The following is a 21065-nucleotide window of genomic DNA, read 5'->3' on the forward strand; positions in this document are numbered from 1 at the left end:
ATTTGGACGTGATCGATCAACTTTTTTTAAAGAAAATAATCATTTGCTTTGATCCATCTAATAATTAAGTCCAATTATGCTCCGATACATCTAGCTTTAAAACTTGTTTAACCTATTTGATACTTATATAACTCATTTTTGACCTATTTAACGCTTAACCTATTTAATATATTTAAATTTATTTAACTCGTTAAAAATCTATCAAATCCCAAGAAGACTTAGACAGGATTAGAAGATAATATTTCCTTCCTTCTGGGTTCTCTTTATGGTGACTAGGACCTCTCCCTCTCAGCTCGGCCTCTTCTATTGACTTCTTTCATCGTTGTATTTTTGAATGAGGATTAATGTCGACCTAACTAGTCTCTAACTCTTGGAGGATTATAATTTGGTTTCTTTCTTTTTGCTTGCTCCGTAATGTCCCATGCTACTATGGGTTGATTCGGGGCTTATTCACATTCAAGGAGCACCTAAGAGAGCAGAGGCTGGTAGTATTTTTCTTCCAAAATAGGCCGTCCTTTGATTAGAGGGAACCCTTTCGTCATCCATAGGAGGAAGAGTCGATTTTTCTTTATTACTTCTGAGTAGCCCTAGGCTTTCAGCACCCTTTGGGGGTCCTCCAAGATAATATGGAATTGAGCTCCCAAGCTTTCTAAGGAAGACCAGAAATCATTGGACCTTCTTCGGAAGCAATATGTCCCCTCTGCGGGAATTCTTGACCAAGCAGATATTGTTTAATGCTGGCATGAGTCTAGCTGACCTATAAGGTAAAAGTCTTCATTTCTCCTTTCCTCCCTTTTTTTTTTATACAAGCTGAGGATGATAGACTTCCAATCATTTTTTTCTTATTAGGCAAGGATGAAGATCGTCTGAGCTAAGTTTCCCTTGCTCAAACAATTAGGCTGAGTATGAGGCATTGATAATCATCATAGGAATGCTGCTTGACATGGAAGTTGCCATAGTTGAAGTTGTTGTGACTCTCAAGTGATAAATGAATAGCTTTGTGGGGAGTATAAGTGTGGCAATGAAGCACTCATGCAATATTATATGAAGGTTATGAAGTTAATTGAAGGTTTTGCTAAGGTGACCTTGAAATTTATTTTTCAAACCCATCAGGGCAGATCCAAAAGTGCGATGGCTAATAACCAAACAATATGGTTATTACTAGCCTAAGATGGTGGAGGATTGCATGAGGTATGCTAAAGGGGTGCCTAGCATGCCAAAGGCATGAACTATTATAGAGAGTCTCGGCAGCAAATTTGCATCCCATTATCAAATCATGACCATTTAGAGGTGGGCCATGAACCTGGTCGATCAGATCCATCCACTTTCATCAGCAAGTCACGAGTTTGTCATCATGGCCTATGAGGTCGGTGAATCAGTCTATTGTCACTAACTTCATCAGGAATCATATAATTCATAGGTTCAATTTGGTGGAAACTATCACGATCGATCAAGACACTACTTTTACTAGTCAAGATATCTTGGCATTTGTGGAGGAGATCGGTTACTATATCATCCATTCAACATCATATTGCATCTAAGATAATGGGACCGATTCAACTAACAAGATATTGGCGGCCAACATTCGTAAGTTTATTGGAATTCTTTCCAAAATATTATGGGGTACAAGATTTTTAAAAGATTGGCCGCTAGAGCAACTCCTTATTTTCTAACTTATGGTCTCAATCTAGTGCTACTGTTGGAGATGACTATCAAATCATATAGGGTATCCCATTAGTTTGAATCATCTAGTCAAGATTATACTCGGGCTATGATAGTTGAGTTAGAGGAGCTGGACGAAATGAGACCGGCAATGAGATCGTTTGTCTGCCCAAAAATTTAGAGTTGCTTGTTCTTTTGATAAGAAGGTTCAGCCAAAGTCCTTGGGCATTGGAGACTTGGTATTGAAAGTAATATTCCCTATTGGAAACCCGGATTTGGAAAGTGGTCTCCAAATTGGAAAGAACTATATACTGTACAACCTAGAGGAGTCTATATGCTAAGGGGCATTGATGGTGATCCATTAATAGAACATATTTAAAGAAGTATTTTCCTGTGCACTTTAGGAAGCACGTAAAGAAATATCGAGTTAGAAGGCCATGTCATTTCATACTTTTGGCTAATTTGGTTGCACAATGAAAATATAGATACAAGGTTGAATAAACTAACATTCTCAAGATACACACTGCACTCTTCTAACCTACTAGCTAACATTATGGCGATGATTCTTCACAATTGTTGACCTACTATGCTGCATCCCATGATTCTCCACGATGATTTGATATTTTTTCCACCATGATAGCTCATCAATTGCAGTGATAGTAAGCTCAGGGAAGTAGCCACGACGATGCGGTGGGCATAGAGCTTTTGTGCGGACCCAGTTATTGACCAATACTTACTTTGACTCGGATGGCAACTAGAAGGAGAATGGCTAGAGAAATGAGTATGCTTGGGAAGTAGAGGAGAGATGATCACCAGGAGAGGCAGGTAGGGCCAATTTATAAAGAAGAGGCACGCTTTATCGAGGGACAGGCGATCACCAGGAGAGGCAAGCAGTATGCAAGTCAAACGAGTGTACGAGACTATTCCATGTTAGAGGAGGCGTGAAGGAAACATGTAGTTCAAGAGAATTAATTAAAAAGAATATCAGAAGATTGCTAAAGGTAGTTGTCACAGGGATGGTGTTTTGGCCGAAGCCTCGCGCAACAGCATAGCCCACATTAAGCTAGCAGAGAAAGAGGATCGTGTTCCTCCCGAGGTATTGTCCGCTTTGGGGGTCGAGCGTATCCGGAGCTTTGCCCCCCAATTAAGGTACAGAATCTTTCCGCTACTAGCCGATGTGGGACTATATTCAGGCCCTTCCCACAACATAGCCCCCCCAGCGGGAAGGTTCTGTGCCGGTTTTACCCGTGACAGCCTTCCAGGCTCAGGAAGAGTTTCTATGTGCGGGAGGCCCTTTCTCTAGCGCCATCTGTTGCGGGGACGACACTTTGGCCGGAGCCTCGCGCAACAGCATAGCCCACATTAAGCTAGCAGAGAAAGAGGACCGCGTTCTTCCCGAGGTATTGTCCGTTTTGGGGGTCGAGCGTACCCAGAGCCCTCCTCACGATTTTGCCCTTCAAAAGGTGCCTCGAGAGGAAAGGGCTTTGCCTTCCAATTAAGGCACAGAACATTTTCGCTACTAGCTGATGCAGGACTATATTCAGGCCCTTCCTACAACAGTAGTAATGCTACTTTCGTAAATGAGTAGTAATAGGTCAGCGTCTTGGCAACTTAGATGGCAGTCATAAACATGTGCAACATGGATGAAGCTAAGGATTGAGACAGATGGAGGTCATGTGATCCTTGCTGGACTTAACATGACTCGTCTATGATTGTCTAATCACAACAAGTGTAAAAACATAGGTTGAAGAAACAAGATTTGGCCCGGACTAACCATGATGTATAGATACATAGGTTCAAGAATATTAACTTTACTTTGGAATGGGAGTTAGCCCATGGTTGTGCTGTGTATGAAGTATGTGGAATCGTGGAATGAACTTGCAAAACTGCGAAAGATCGTGGCAAGCCAATACGGATAGTTATAGGAAGTCGGCAGTTATTTCATAGTTTTAGTTTTGTGTATAAATAATAGATTGTAATTTGAACAAGAGATCGTTTGATCGATCAAATGAAACCAGTTTATCTTTAAATTATTCTTATTTGTATCTTTATTTTTAAATTTCTTGATTTTAGTTTGTGAGTAGAACTCTAATCCACTGGTAGTAGCAGCAGTAGAGTATTTTAGGGCTCGTTAGGTTCGCGGGAAGCATTTTTTCTCCTAGAAATATGATTCATGAGAAACAAATTTCTAGGAAGAGGATGTCTAGGAAAGTACTTTTGGTATGTTTGGTTAACCACGGGAAAGTGACAAATTTTCAAAGTGCTTATGTTTGGTTGGCCATCCACTTTCTTATAAAAGTTATGTATAATTCCTATTATGCCCTTAATAAAAATTAGGTCTTTAATACCTCTTTAATGCTTCTTTAATGTTGAAGGGTTTTTTGGAAAAAAGTAAAAATGGAGTGATTCCCGCCTCATGGAAAAGTAACTTTTCCATGAAATGTGAGAATCATATTCCCATGGAAATACAACTTTCCATCTTTCTTCTTTGAAAACTCCAACCAAACAAGAGGCATCTCATTACTTTTCCGTCGACCACACTTTTCCCTCTTCTTTTCCCACGAACCAAAAGAGCCCTTAATCGTAACCCCAGCTATACCCTATCTTTCTTTTTCTAAATGGGTGTTTTGATGGTAACAAAAGTCCTTGAAAGTTTAGGTACCTAGCCCATATTACTCTCGTCATCTTTTTATTATCTTATTTCTGGCTAATCCACCACCAGTGATATGCTGGCATACAATCTAGCCATAAGACTTGTCATCCTTCTCTCGACCATGCAGACGAGAGAAAAGGTTGCCAAATCTATGATAGTTTAAAATTAGTATGTAATTGCAACATAATAATACACGAGGGGGTATGAATAGAACTACCGTAAAAGTAGACGGGATGTGAGTGGAATAGTGTAAAAGTAGAGGGGGTGTTTTAATTGGCCAAAAATATATCTTTGGATATGCATTTCAGTTCCGAAACATGCAAGACATTTTGAAATTGCTTGGGATCAAAAAGCTTTAGATTGGTTCCAGTGCAACATTCCACTTAGTATGCCGGATAATGCCATTTATTTAAGCCAAATATATGATTCTCACTACATAGATAGTTTAGAGATTAAAAAGCTAGTTGGATAGCCCCTAAAAGATCTATTGTGGGACAGCCCCCAAACTCTAAAACATTCAACCTGGACCCTTAATACACCAAATATTAAAAAATGCGACACCAAACAGTTGCTCGTTTTGCAACTCCAAAGCTCACCTTTGAGCTTATCGTTGCATTGCAAGAGCCTATTAATGATCTCCTTGTCCTTTGTATTTGAAGGTGGACCGTGCTAATAAAAGTAACCACAACCGTGATTTAGGTTGAAAGTAAAAAAATGAAAGAATAAGCATGGAAATTAGACCAAAATGGTAACATACCTCATTCATGGTGCATCCAAAAAATGACAGCTATGATTTGCGTTGGTGCAGGTCCTCAGATTGCGCCCTTTCTCTTTAGAAATGAAACATTCAAATAGAGAAAATTTACTTATCAATTTTGGCAATTTATCTCGTACCAAAAATGTAGGTTATGTTCTGCCGGCATCGAATATTCTTCTGGCAGAATGGAGGCCCAATGGAGGCTGCTACGTGAGGGTGAGCTTGTCCCTTCCTCCCCCTTCTTTTTTTTAGGTATAAAAAAAAAGAAAAAAAAAAGGGATTAGTTATTGCATGACCCTTTTGTTAGCACGTACAGATGAGGTGGCAAAGAGATCACCTACAATATTTCATCCCTGAGTTCAACGATGGCCATCCATCCATATCACAGCGCGAATCTCAACCCTGCCCGCCTCATGATCACGCGCCAGTTGGGAAGGCGTTGTCGAGATGGCGTTGCGCGGAAGCAAAGCAAAGGCGATGGAGTCGCGGACTCGACGATTCGTTTGCTCGATCCCTTATGCCACATGGAGATCTTCTATTGGATACAGTGTCGTGGCGGAGTCACGGCGAGATCGGGATACTACTCACGATTTATTCAACTGGAAAACGAAAAAAAAAACCAAAAAAACAAGGGAAAAAAAAAGGTGGGAACCTGCCCCTCTTCCCTCTCCTCTTCTTTTCTTGGGGGCAGGCGCGACGGGCCACGTCCTTCAAAGCTCTCCTTCGCTGATCTCTCTAAGTCGGCTCCGGTTGCGCTGGTGCGTCTCCAACGAACGTATCGCTGTTGTTGGTTTCTAAATATTATGTCTCGATTTCAATTTCCTTTTGTTTTCTTTAATTTCCACGAACAAGAACACACGATTGCAATCGTGTATGTTTATTTATGAAAGAAAGTTAGGAATGCTATGATAGATCTGTATGTGAGTTCTGATCTGTTATCTTTAGAATTTTGATTTCGATTTCTGTTTTGATCAGATCTCAATTGGTATTTTCTTATCGCTCTCGCATTGATCCTGACTTCATGTTGACCGCTCTCTCAAGTGGTTCGGGTTGTTTTTGTTGTAGATTTATTTGTTCTGTCAACTAAATTCGACCGTTTAATCTGTGCCCTATTATTGCTATTATTAGTTGTTCGATTGAAGCCCTATTATTATTTTTTTGATGAACGAGTGTTATATGTTGCTTTTTTACTCGTTTGTGTAGTTGTCAATACCTTTGAAATTCATGAGGATCTTTGAGTTGTGTGATCGTGGTCAAAAGCTTCTTTTCCTGTTTGTATTCTGTCGCAATTTTTTTTTTTTTCATATTAACTGAATGGTGTTTTTCTCATGATGCTGGACGAATAAATGCCTTCCAAGGAAATCATTGTCTAATGCATATTTCAGAAAGAAATCATGATTAGAATGAATTGGGGTTGTCATGGAGTTGTACAAAACTTTGAGAGGGCAAAAAAAAAAAATTGATCTAGGGCCTACCTTGTCGCCTTGCCAGTTCCTCATTCTGATGCGATCAATGAATTGCATCAATTCACTCATGCTGCAGTGGGAGGAGAAACTGATAGGTTGACCATGCAGAGCACTACAGCGTTATTATTAACTACAATTCATGCATTTCCATGCTGCATTTATAAATTTCTTGTTTCCGTTATATTCTTTTTTCCTAAATAAAAATAAGTGTGCTGCTTCATGTACCCCTAGCATACCCCGAATGAGTGCCAAACCGGGTTTCTGTGCACCATACACAGGGTAGGTTGTTCAAGAAGGGCTTTATTGCTTATTTTACCTCTGGCAGCTTGCAAATAGCCAGGTCGGGGTATGCTAAGGGGCATGCCAAGGGCTACATAAAGCATTTTTCCTGAAAAAAACTTCTACGTGAATGAATGCAGGAACAATGGCAGGAGGATTCAGAGTGCTGCATCTTGTCAGGCCATTCCTGGCAATCTTGCCAGAAGTTGAAACTGCAAACAGGAAAGTTCCATTTCGTGAGAAAATAATCTACACTGTCATATCTCTCTTTATCTTTCTGGTCTGCAGTCAGCTCCCTCTATATGGGATTCATTCGACAACTGGTGCCGATCCCTTTTATTGGATGCGTGTCATTCTCGCATCAAATCGTGGAACTGTTATGGAACTAGGGATCACTCCTATTGTGACTTCGGGACTGGTGATGCAGCTCTTGGTTGGGTCGAAGATCATTGAAGTCGACAACAGTGTGAGAGAGGATCGTGCTCTGTTGTAAGTACTCTCCTGCATGATGCTTTTGTAATGTGTAGATGATAATGGTCGTGGATATTAATGTTGATTATCTTGTCAGGTGGAATGAATTGATTTTCATGTGAATAGGCATTAGCTATATCTTACGATGAAAGATGAAAAATCCTTTCTTCCTGCATATTGCTGATTTACGCTGGCAATATGCATGAACTGCTCCTACATAACACTCAGCATGTTGCCAGTTTGTGGACATAAGAAAGTATTTTGCATTCATCGATGAGTTTGACTTGGTGATTTAGAACTACAATATTCTTTGCTTACGTAGAAAATCTATTGCATATTATAGGAAATTGCTAATTTTTACTCAGGAGCTTTGAATCTTGTCCCGGAAGCACGGATATTTCAAATCATATGCAGTGTCTGTATCAGATATATATCAGATACCCACACTTGTTAAATAATTCTCAGATATGCGTCTGATACATGTCTTAAATATCCCATTTTTCAAAATTAGAAAACATACCAGATACTTCCTAGATACTCTTTGAAGACTTTCTTAATACATCCAAAATTGTGTTGGGGGGACAATTTTGTAATCTATTATATTAATATTAAAAAATTAAGTGTGGAATACATCCAATGGATTTGAATGATGACTAAATTATGAGCTTGTAAAAGTTGTTGCTATCGTGAAACGTATGGATTATATGATTTTTGATAGCCTACTATGCTTTATTGACCATTTTTACATACTTATATGTATTTATGTATGAATGTATGCACGTTCTATGCAGAAAAATATATACTTGTGTATATGATACGATATGATATATATGTTTAGGGATGTGTTCGGACCATATCATATCTTAGTTTTCAAGATTTGCCATACCAGCATTTTTGTGTCATGTCGTGTCCATATCCCATATCCATGTCCATGCTTCATAGAATCTTGTATAAGTATTTAAATCTATATTGGTATGATATACAACATAGGTCCAGTCCCAATTTCAATGATGATCGTAGATTTGTCTTCTTATTTTTTAATTTATTATATTAATTTATTAGAATCAGTTGAATTGAGGCAATACATCTTTTAACAACCTATTAAGTTGTTCCAGTATACTGTAAGCATGTGTTTAGGGTGTGAGCCTTTTTTTACATTTAGTACATGCAATCACAAAATTGACCTTTCATGGAAATATGATAGTAGTTGCTTTAAAGAAATAAGTTAAATAGCAAGTTATTGTAAAGTGTTCTTTGCAGTGATGTGCATTATTTAGCCAGGCTTGAAGTTTGTGTAGCTCATGTCCAATGGCTCAATTAAGCTCAAAATTTGACATATTATATATTTTATTTATTTTTAGTATAATCTAAAGAAAAGTGGTTTTTAATAATTATTTATCAAACACTAATTTATTCCACATAATGAAGAATGCATGTTATCTGTAATGTTGAGACCTAACCATGGATATTATTTCAAAAATTATATGAAAGCTTTGGCAAGCCTAAGGATCTCAAAAAAGTCTCTTATGTGTTGGTGTTGCTTAGTATTATCTTGAGTTCAGCTCATTTTTTGTTGTGTGGACTCGAGCTTGGCTGGATTACAAAATGTCCTGAGCTTCAGCATAGCTTTGTTTGCTCAAGCTCGGCTCACCTACATTTCTAAGAGAAGTTAAGTGTAGTGGTCATTGGATTTAAAATCAATATCGTATTGTTCAAATCATATACAGTTGCTAAGAGATTATATATTCGTTAAGCTTTATTAAAAGGGCTTTACAACAAAGCAGAAGGGGGCAGGTTGGTTGGTAGATTTTATTATAATGATGTACAGAAAAGCTAAATAGATAATTTTATATAAACACTTGTTTCACAACTTTTCATTAAAACTGTTTTGGACAAAATTAGCGGGTCATAAAATATAAAAAATCTTATGAAAAACTGCAATTCACTCCTCCCTTATCTTTTCCTTAAGCTTTTTTTGCACAAAAATACAAGAACAGGTTCTGTGTTTATCTGTTTCATTAAATTTAATGGAAAGCAAATGGTACCTAATGTAAACAAGGAAAGCTATCACTAGATCTCTAATGTCTTGAACACTAAATTAATAAAACAACTTTACATTACATAAATTAGGAGTACACAAGACAAGGTACCATATGCCTAAACAATTTGAAATGAATTTGAGACATTTGTAAATCTCTTCTTTTCCTTCCTCACCTCATTATGTGATTTAACATATATTTGAGATCTTTTTCTCATAGAGGCCTTCTCTAGTTGACTTTTTTTTCAGGGTACTCCTGCACTTTTCACCAGAAATCTACCTTAAATTACTCATCTTTGCTGCTTTCACTTTTACCTATTGTCCTTCACTAGCATCCAGCATTTTGATCCAAGGTATCAAGTTGGTCTACAATTGAATTACAAAATCTTCTTGTAGCTTGCAAATGAAACCAACAATCATATTATCCATGTTGGTGCGTCTTGATTGTCTGGCCTTAAGTCGTACTTCTGTATGAAACCTACATCTTTGTCTACCTGTTTGTTTAATAGAACTAAATCAGTATGGTAAAACGGAAATTCACTTGCCTCTGAGTTTTAACCACTTCATGACAGCAGAAATATTTGTGTAACGGTTATTCCATGCCTACCTTTTGGTTTGAATTTTTTTCAGAATATAAATCATTTATTCCCTAAAACTTCACATTTTACCATGTATGCCTTTCCATCTAGAGCTTCTATCTGTAACTCCAAATTAACATTCACTCTTTTCAAAATATCATTAACTAGCTTCTTATCATTTTCATATTAACATTTCTAATAACAAACAATCATAATGTCTGAATCATGTAAAACAAAATTCTTAAGCATTTTCATCACAAACTACTTTCACCGTGTATTTGAGAAACTAATTTTACTTCATTTATTCAGTTATAGATTGCATTAAATTGAGCTCCAACTGTTTGACAGGCATGCATCTGCTTCTCTTTTAAAATAGGCTAAGTACTATATTTGTAGAATCTATGACAATATGGGTTTGCAAATGAGAGCTAATAACAATAATTGTAACTATACTTCAGTAATTTTCCTCCCTTTGAGGTTATACACAGACACATGCACACATATATACATATATAATATATACTGCTCATCTGCAATTTGTGGAGTATCGTTAATTCTAGGTGGTATTGCTTTCCTGTTTTTGTCATGTGGATTGATCATCTTGCATTTTTTTGGATCCTTTTTATGTTACTCTGAACCTTTCCTACACAGACTACAATGCTGATTTCTTCCTATTTGCATGCATGCATTTTAAACTGATTAGTAATGAGATATTATATCCTACGAAAATGCTGTGTTATACATAATCTCACCGTGTGTATGTTTTTTGGTCTCCAGAAATGGCGCCCAGAAATTACTGGGCATCCTGATCGCAATTGGAGAGGCAGTTGCTTATGTTTTATCTGGAATGTATGGCAGTGTCAGCCAACTTGGTTCTGGAAATGCTATTCTTATAATTCTTCAACTGTTTTTTGCTGGTATCATTGTGATCTGTCTAGATGAGCTTCTTCAGAAAGGATATGGTCTTGGATCTGGCATTTCTCTATTCATTGCCACCAATATTTGGTAGGCTAGTGGGTTCTATCACTTTTCTTGCGAATGTATGAGCTTGCACTTACATCCAAATTTTATTTCCTGTAGTGAAAATATCATTTGGAAGGCATTTAGCCCCACTACCATCAACAGTGGCCGAGGTGCTGAATTTGAAGGTGCTGTTATTGCCTTGTTCCATTTACTGATAACTCGAACGGACAAGGTCCGTGCTCTCCGTGAAGCATTTTACCGTCAAAATCTTCCAAATGTGACAAATCTGCTCGCTACAGTTCTGGTTTTTCTCATTGTCATCTATTTTCAAGGGTTTCGAATTGTTCTACCTGTTAGATCAAAGAATGCCCGGGGTCAACAGGGATCCTACCCCATCAAGTTATTCTACACCTCTAACATGCCGATCATCTTACAATCTGCACTTGTTTCTAACCTTTACTTTATTTCCCAGGTACTGAGCATGGGATGTATGAGGTGGATTATAGTTATATCTTCCCTACTTCGTAAAAATTTAATTCTTTTAATGTTTAATGCAGCTGTTGTACAGGAGGTTCAGTGGAAACTTCTTTGTGAATCTGTTGGGTAAATGGAAGGAATCTGAATATTCTGGTGGTCAATTCATCCCTGTTGGTGGTCTTGCTTACTACATTACAGCACCATCTAGGTGATTAAGTAAACCTTTCAACTTGAGTTTTCTCTCTGTGTTTCTCACATTCATCATTTTGATTGCTAATTTTCTTGGTTGGAATTTTTACAATGCAGCCTGGCAGACATGTTTGTGAATCCATTCCATGCACTCTTCTATATTGTTTTTATGTTGTCAGCTTGTGCACTTTTCTCGAAGACTTGGATAGAAGTTTCTGGCTCGTCGGCAAAAGATGTAGCAAAGCAGCTTAAGGTACATACCTTTCTATTTGTAATCTTTAGCTATAAAACTTGGATAGCACTTGATATGACAGAGATATTGACAAATCTTGAAGGGAAAAGGGTGCTGCTATGACTATGATGGAACAGTCCATAAATAACATTTAGCTTTTACATATAAATTTTTTATACATATTTGTTCTTTTAGTATATTATACATTCCACAGCTATAGGTCTTCTCCATGCTTTATGAAAGTTTTCATTTCAGTTAGGACAAACATCATGATGATGGCTGCAGCATGTTTATGTTATCTGATCTAACTTGACCCATGCCTGGCATCCCTAGAAAGTAGTCAGGAATGTTCCGGAAGACTGAGACTGTGTTCTTGTCATTGTATTTGATGTTTTGTATTGTTAGGAGAAAAGAGGATACTTATGGAAATATCTGAGATGTTTTGCTTGTAACCGAGGTGTATTGGTATTCGATGCAAGTCATTATGAACATGGCTACTCCAGGGAAGCATAGGTGCTTTAAAGTCTTGTCATAGTAAATGACTGGAACTAAGTTGTCTGTTTCCTGTTAAGGATTGCATATTTATTGTTTTAGAGAAAATTTCAGATATGAATTTCAAATAAATTATGTGTTTTGAAGATTTTAAATGTGCTGGTATCTAAATGAACTTGTTTTTTTGACAAAAAGATGGGAAGCCCAACATTGGACCCCATTAGAGGTCATTAAATTTTAACTATAAAGGATGCAGTAGTACTGACATCATGGAGATTTAAAGAACAAAATATCACTTAATATTTAGTCTTGATATCGCTTCTCCTGCTAAGAATGAAAAGTATTTTGCTTCAAAAGTAAATATTCTTGCATTATGTTCCTTTCAAATTCTCTACCAAATTGCTGCAGCTAGAATATCCCAATCTCTTCTTCGCTTCTTTAATCCTTTTTATTCTCCAAACTCCCAAAAGGATTATATAGAAGGGGCTCAGCCTCGCCATTCAATTTTTCTTACTTCTAAACAAACTCGGTAGCTGTTTTCTATATATCTACATGAAAGAAAAAGATGAGTACCTGACTCCTTAGGATCATGATCCAAAACACATGAAGGAGGATGAGGCCAAGTTCTTTTCCTTGGATATCTGCCATAAGGATTCTTCCTTTGGAAGCTAGCTGTAAGAAAATTTTCACTCTCTTGGAATGCAAGTCTTCCAAATGACTTGGTGATATCCTTGCAGCTTCCCTCCAAAACTAGTGAACCTATAACAAGACATAAGTATAAATGATGATGCAGACATCTCCATTTTACTGAATCATTAGAAGGACTAATTAATGTCAGGACGTCCATTAATTGATAGTTCAAAAAGAGCCTGATCATCAAGTACTCTTCTAAAGGAATGACTCAAGAAGAGCTACCATTCACTTCAGCCCAGTATGAAGCCACAATTCTAGATTGATCTTGAACAAGGGTAAATAGGCTCAGAAACCAATCGGCTAATGGGAACCGTCCAAGCCATCTATCCAACCAAAATCTGACCAATTCACCATTCCCCACCATAAATGAAACACCACACAAGAAACAATCCTTTGTTCTCAAGACAGCTGACCAGAAACTGGAAACATCACCCCTGATTTCAGCATACCATATTCTTCTATTGTGATATCAAAGTTCTCAATTAGAAATTTCCAAATGCCCCCTTCACCACTAGGAAACTTCTACCACCATTTAGATAACAAGGACACAATAGAGCCCCTAAACATCGACCTTCACTAATTGAACTCGTACACTTCCACGTAAAGGCCTTCTGATAAATCAAATTTTACTGCACTTTTGAGGTACTCAAGAAACATTACTGATTTTATCATACCATGAGTATGTGCTAAATCTTTGGCCCTTTTGCTCGAGTTTAAAGCCACTTAGGTGAATTTAGTTTTTTTTTTTTTGCCCTTTTGGACTATTTATGGAGTCTGCTTTATGAAGGTGGTGACAGCTTTAAAGTAACCCAGGATTTGCAGGAGCATCATTTAAGTATACTGTACAAAGAGTATGACTAGGATTTAGGAAATATGTGTTGGCCTTTTTTGTAATATTTTGTTATACTTATTCAATTCTCTTTTAGCATAAACTTCAAGCTTCATTATGTATTTTGGTGGTTTTCATTATAACTCCTTAGCAAATGCTTTAAGCGGTTGTGTATTATTGAGAAATAAAATGACTTCATGTCCTTGTTCTTACCTTGCAGGAACAACAAATGGTGATGCCAGGTCACCGCGAGTCCAACCTCCAGAAGGAGCTGAACCGGTATATTCCAACAGCAGCGGCCTTTGGGGGGATGTGCATTGGTGCTCTGACAGTGCTCGCTGATTTCATGGGTGCAATTGGTTCAGGCACCGGAATCTTGCTTGCGGTGACAATTATATATCAATATTTTGAGACATTTGAGAAGGAGAGGGCAAGTGAGCTTGGATTTTTTGGACTTTGATCTATTGATGCTTTACCTCAGGAAGCTCCGGAATGGTGGCTTCAGATAAGCCCTTCTAGCAATTTTGCTGGTGATAACAGAAAAAGCCTTTTCTAACTTCAGGTGTTAAGCCAACTACCATGTGGGTTTATTTATAGTGATAATTCTCTAACCCTCCTCATGGGAGTTCAGAACTCAGAAGATTACCCCCAGGAAAGGATGGGTAAGATATCTAGTGTTTTAGTTCATTCAGTTTCAGATGGATAGGTTGCAAGGCTCTCTATCTTTTCTTGATATCAATGACTGATTTTATGTGCTTTTTACCCTTAAATCTATACTTGATGCCACGCAATTTTAATCAGTTCAATGTTTTTTCTGTTTGGGGCGCTACACATGTATGCCTTTTCTTGTGAGGACCTGTGCAATTAAGAGCTGACACTTTCCTAAGTCCATTTGTCAAGCCTTACATTGCAGGGAGACTACTTGATTATTATCTTGGTACATTGGGAAAAATTTTGAAGTTGGAAAGACATTGTTACATGCAAAGAAGGTTTAGAATCATCTAAAACTCACTTTGTCATGACAAGAATATCAAGAGAATGAATCATGGCTTCTTCATGGGGATGTGTCATGCTAATATACATGATATCCAAGATCAAGTGATTGAGGATGTACCATGCTAATATGCATGAAATCCATTCAAGGTTTGAAGCTTGAGTCCTAATTCCTAGACCCATGGGTGTAAATTCCAAACCATTACGACCTGCACTAACTGATTCCTAACAAAACTATTGATCAAATTTGTCCGTGACACTTGTTGCTGAAAATAGTGTCTGCATCCATGTTATTGCTACGATATATGAATGTCTCTGGCAGCTACCGTGTTCCTCACATTCGTGATTGTCCTATCTAGCGTTTCTCCAAGATATGTCAACCCATGACCTGCTCGATCCAACCTCATTTCATTTCCACTGGTGGGAGGCAAAACCGAGATCACTAATACCAAGCATGACTTAATCAACGTGCTAGTTGGTACCATTATCAAGAGTGATTATTGATAGAGTTTTGTTATGGTATTTCTTTATAATATTTTATAAAAAGTTACTAGGCATGTGGACTGTCGAATAAATTAGGGTATTTAAAGTATTATTTTTTTTAACATATTGAACAACGAGTTACCTATTGTGGTTACTAGTAGGGCTGCAAATGGGTCGGGTCGACCCATGATCCGACCCGACCTGCATAAGACTTGATCCGATCTGAATTTTAGGACTCACGGAGCCGGATCGGGTCCTAAATTTGGACCCGTTCTATTTTTTGGGTCGGGTCGGATCGGGTTGGGTTCACCCAATTTTGACTCGGACCTGATCCGATCCATTTTTTTGGATCAGTTTTTTACTATTATATAGTGGAACTTTGAATATAAAAATACATAAATCCGAATCCGATCCGACCCGAATGATCTGTCGGATCAAAATTTATAGGCATGGACTCTATCCGACCCGATCCGATTTTTAACCGGTTCTGGATCCAAAATTAGATCCCGAACAAGAAATCGGATCAGATCGGGGTCACTCAGGATTTGACCCGACCCGATCCATTTGCAGCCCTAGTTACTAGCTTCTCACCGGGACATTTGCCAAAAAGTAAACAAAAGCGGAGGGTCCAACCTCGCAAGCTATTTCGTCGGTAGAATGTGCCCTCACCATTACTGCTAGGATTACTAGCATAGCGGACTGATTGAGGTCGTGAGAAGCATGCTATCCATCTTTCTGAGCAAAATGGTGAGTATTTTTTATCGACCATAGCTTGCATTGATTGATGAATCGCTTGATCAAGGAGTATACAAACCCTCAACATAAATATTAAAAAAGAAGACCAATAAATTCAATCTTCAAAAATAAAGAATACAGGTAAAACCTTGGTAGCCAGCAAAGTCGCTAGAGTCTTAAACCAGTCCAATGCCAAGGCAAGACTGGAAGGTTACAATATGAATCGAGCACTCCATGATTGGGATTAGAACTGACACAACATGATCAGGGTTCATGGCATTGATAGAGTTGAGAAAAAAGCACAGCAATCTCAAGCACTTAGTTTCAGCTAAACCGCACAAAGAAAGGCAGTCAGAGAGGGAGCAATTATTCCCATTCCATTCTTATTTGACCTCCTCAGCCTTCATTGTCTCCAAATTGTCCATACCGATTTCATCGAGGTTGACCATCCTTTTATTTTGGAATCAAACTTTGATGGTAAGCCACAAAGATCTGATGAATGTATTCTAAGGAATCAATGATTGGTTGTCTGCAACATGATAGAAAGATTCTCACATATCTGGTTGCCTCCCCATCCTCAACACAAAGGTTATCAACGGTGATGCAGGCCACGGCCAACAAGAACTAGGAATCTAGTTGCATGAGGTCAGGATGTATGCATGGTAGCAAAAGAGTTAACCTAATTAGGTATCGTAGAAGTGAAAGTCAATGATGCTTACAAGTATGAGATTACTTAGGATGCAAATATTTCTAAAATAAACCATATTGGACCTAAATAAGATCTCTCTTGCCACATGGAAATTGGAGTTTTCAAAAATTACTAATAGTAAATAATATATTTCTATTGTTAATTATAATAATTTTTGTGAGAAAGAAATTAAAGAAAATAATGGTAAAAGGAGGCCCGCTTATCCTCTTCAGGTCATCCTCTGCTTCGGGCTTCCATCCTTATAGGGCTTTGATCTTGTTGTTCATCTCTTTGATTTTGTGATTGAGGGCTACCTCCTATATAGAGACTTTTTTTAATTGATGTGGAGAAGGTTTGTCGGGACCGGAAGCTTAGAGGGAGAGCTGAAGCAGCCACATCTCGAGCTTGCACTAAGGTTCTCAAGGCGAGGGTGACTGTTGTCTTGTGCCAAGCTATCCTGGTGGTTCGGTTGGTTAATTAGTTGGGCCGGGCCGCCCACGGCCCGGCACGGCCCGCTAGCTACAGTACCGGGCCGTGCCATTTAAGGGGGCCGTGCTGGGTCACGGGTTTCTGGCCCGCGGGCCGAGCCCGGCACGGCCCGCTCTTGGCCCGTAGGCCAAGCACGACACGGCCCGGTCCGGGCCTGGGCCGGGCCAGGCACGGCCCGTCTCCATAAAAATTAATGCTTCATAAATTTTTTTAATAAATTAATAAATATTGAAAACTAAGGATTTATTAATATAAAGCCACCTTAATGGTGGGGGGTTTGGCATAGACCCCTACCAGTTTATTAATTTAAATCAAAATGGTACATGAAGGGAGGTTTGGACCTTGGTCTGACCTCCAGAATACAATAAGAAAGGAGAAAAAATAGAGATGACTCACTTTAACAATTAAAAAAATAAAAATGTACAATTATAAAAAATTAAGAAATCTTACTAATCATCAGTGAATCAGTATTCACTCTTCAGTAGTGTTTGTATCATCATCATTAGAGGATGTTGTATTATGTCCACCTTTATCTTGAAGTCTTGCCTCAGCATCCAACCAATCTTTGAAGCAGAGAAGCATCTCAACCGTTTCGCCCGTCATCCTACTTCTCTTTTCGTCAAGAACACGCCGACCTGCACTAAAAGCGGATTTCGATGCTACCGTGGACATCGGCACAGCTAAAATATCGCGTGCAATTGCAGACATAACAGGATATTGATTTTTAACACTCTTCCACCAAGATAATACATCTAGATTCTCTATTTGATTTTCATCATATGCAGACTGAAGATCATTTCGTAAATAAAATTCTACTTCACTACTTAAAGATGAAGAAGATGAAGATAAACTTGAAGCATGTGTGTGTTTTCTCTGTGCAATGAATGAAAAAATAGATGACGAACGAGAACTACTAGAAGAAGAAATAGAGCTTTGTACGGAGAATCTAGATCCACGAATTTTTTCATCATATATAGCATAAATATCATAAAGAAGTTGTTTTACCTCAATTTTAGCAGGTTCAGGATCTTGAATCATATTTTCACAGTATGCATCAAGTAAAATTAGCACGCCATTCAATTTAACTCTTGGATCAAATACAGCAGCTAAGTTATGCATAGGACATATCTTGTCCCAATACTCATTCCATTTAGATTCCATTTGTTCAATAATAGGCATTAAAACATCATCATATCTATGTTCTGCAAATTTTTGACTAATTATATATGCTTGTTGTAAAAATAAACATGAAGTTGGATAATAAATACCAGAAAGAACATTGGTAGCATTATAAAAACTAAGCAAAAAATCTTCCAAAATTTTTTCTTTATTCCAATCAGTTTCAGTCAATGTAAAGCCTAATCCACGATCATTAATATATGCACTTAATAAGTTTTTATATGGGTATGCATCATGTATCATGCTATATGTTGAGTTCCAACGAGTAATTACATCAAGTTTAAATTTTTTTAAACGTTTACTATGATTTATACATAGTTCCTTAAATTCTTGAAGTCTTGATCTTGAAGCATGAATAAAAGAAACTGCATTTCTAATTTTTGAAATCACATCTTGAATCATGCCCATGCCAGCTTGAACAGAAAGATTTAAGATATGACATGCACATCTAATATGCAATAAATTTCCATCTAACATGGGATGCAATGAGTCTTTTAATAATGTAACAACAGAATTATTATTAGATGCATTATCAAAAGTAATAGATATAATTTTATCATTAATATTATATGAACATGCAGTTTGATAAATGACATTTGAAATTTGTTGCCCAGAATGTGGAAAATCAAAAGCACGAAAAGCAAGAATACGTTTATTTAATTGCCAATCATTATCAATATAATGAGCAGTAATGGCAATAAAACAATTACTACCTACAGATGCTGACCAAATATCAGAAGTTAATGAAATTTTTACATTTAAAGTAGAAAGTGTTTCAATTAAACTTTGTCTCATTGCTAAAAAGTTAGTCATAGCTACTCTTCTAAATGTACGCCTACTAGTTCTTTTGTAAGCAGGTTGTAGGTTTAATTGAACATATTTTTCAAAATTAAAAGATTCACATAAACTAAAAGGTAATTCATCCTTAACTATCCATTTTACAAGTGCTTTTCTTTGATTTTCTTGATTATATGCAAAATTACCTACAAGTAATCCCCCTTGTATATTAAGGGTACTTTGAGTTTGAGCATGAGAATCATGCATCCTATGACTCTCTTGATGTCTTTTTAAATGCCCTGTTCCCCCACTACTACTACAACTATAAAGTTTGGCACATTTTTTACATTTAACTTTTCAGACTCCATCAACCATAACTCTATCAAATTCATTCCATACATCACTAGTCCTCTTACGAGAAGAGGTTTGATCTTCACTCGGTTCACTAGTTCTAGAGGAACTAGGAACATGGGGTTGGGGATTAGTTTCTTCTCCCTCAGAAACAGGAGGAATGCCAAAATGACTTTCCTCAAAAGATGACATATCTAAATTGATGAATTCAAAAAATAAAAACTAACCACAAGGAGGAATTGAGTAGAGGGTCGGAGGGCAGAGGCAGAGCCGAGATTCTGAGCTTCCTCTTGTGCTCTCAACAGGAGTGACCTTCTCTTCTCAACAGGAACCTCCTCTTGTGTAGCACTTGAACACTTGCTAAATGCAAACTAAAAATTAAATTGCTAGAAGAGCACTTTAGAAGAGAGAAATAATAGTAGTAGAGAAGGAGAGAATAGTTGGTTTGGTGTGGTGAGATTGAGGAAGGAAAGGGCTATTTATAGAAGCCCAAAATTTTTTTTCCCAAAATACCCCTCAATTTAGCCGTTTTTGGACTGTTGGGAGGGGCATTTTTGGAAATTTCCCAAAATAGCCGTTGGAAACGGCTATTTTTCTCCCCCCCTCTCCAGACGGGCCGTGCCAGGCACGGCCCGTTTGCGCCCGCGACGGGCCGTGCCAGGCACGGCACGTCTCGTGCCGTGCCCGGCCCGGCCCGCCAATAGACGGGCCTGGGGCCGGGCCGGGCTTCCGTTTTCTGCTGAGCGGGCCGGGCCAGGCACGGCCCGTTTAGACCTCGGGGCACGGCCCGTTTAGACCTCGGGCCCGGTGGGCCTGGGCCTGGGCCGGGCCGGCACGGCCCGATGCCCAAGTCTAGTTATCAACGGTGATGCAGGCCACGGCCAACAAGAACTAGGAATCTAGTTGCATGAGGTCAGGATGTATGCATGGTAGCAAAAGAGTTAACCTAATTAGGTATCGTAGAAGTGAAAGTCAATGATGCTTACAAGTATGAGATTACTTAGGATGCAAATATTTCTAAAATAAACCATATTGGACCTAAATAAGATCTCTCTTGCCACATGGAAATTGGAGTTTTCAAAAATTACTAATAGTAAATAATATATTTCTATTGTTAATTATAATAATTTTTGTGAGAAAGAAATTAAAGAAAATAATGGTAAAAGGAGGCTCGCTTATCCTCTTCAGGTCATCCTCTGCTTCGGGCTTCCATCCTTATAGGGCTTTGATCTTGTTGTTCATCTCTTTGATTTTGTGATTGAGGGCTACCTCCTATATAGAGACTTTTTTTAATTGATGTGGAGAAGGTTTGTCGGGACCGGAAGCTTAGAGGGAGAGCTGAAGCAGCCACATCTCGAGCTTGCACTAAGGTTCTCAAGGCGAGGGTGACTGTTGTCTTGTGCCAAGCTATCCTGGTGGTTCGGTTGGTTAATTAGTTGGGTATTGATGGCCTATTGTTGTAGGTTCTGTACCACTATTTTAAAAGCCTGCACTTATCGAACAAGCAGGTGGAACTACTTGATGTTGATAGCTCCCATGGCTGGCTGAGAGCTTGAGATCTCTCGGGCTATGCAGGAAGTTATTAAGCTGT

At 38.2% G+C, this 21065-nt stretch overlaps 1 protein-coding gene across 1 annotated transcript; it reads left to right on the forward strand.

Moving 5' to 3' along the window:
- The first annotated feature begins 5669 nt into the window (after positions 1-5669).
- LOC103722741 (protein transport protein Sec61 subunit alpha-like) lies at positions 5670-14605 on the forward strand. The gene is made up of 7 exons (XM_008813407.3): positions 5670-5830; positions 6958-7306; positions 10682-10909; positions 10985-11339; positions 11425-11552; positions 11651-11786; positions 14000-14605. The coding sequence occupies exons 2-7, from the start codon at positions 6963-6965 to the stop codon at positions 14237-14239; spliced, it is 1431 nt and encodes a 476-aa protein (XP_008811629.1). The 5' UTR covers positions 5670-5830; positions 6958-6962; the 3' UTR covers positions 14240-14605.
- Positions 14606-21065: the final 6460 nt, after the last annotated feature.

This window comes from Phoenix dactylifera, chromosome 16 (genome assembly GCF_009389715.1).
Source record: "Phoenix dactylifera cultivar Barhee BC4 chromosome 16, palm_55x_up_171113_PBpolish2nd_filt_p, whole genome shotgun sequence".
Lineage (NCBI taxonomy): Eukaryota > Viridiplantae > Streptophyta > Magnoliopsida > Arecales > Arecaceae > Phoenix > Phoenix dactylifera.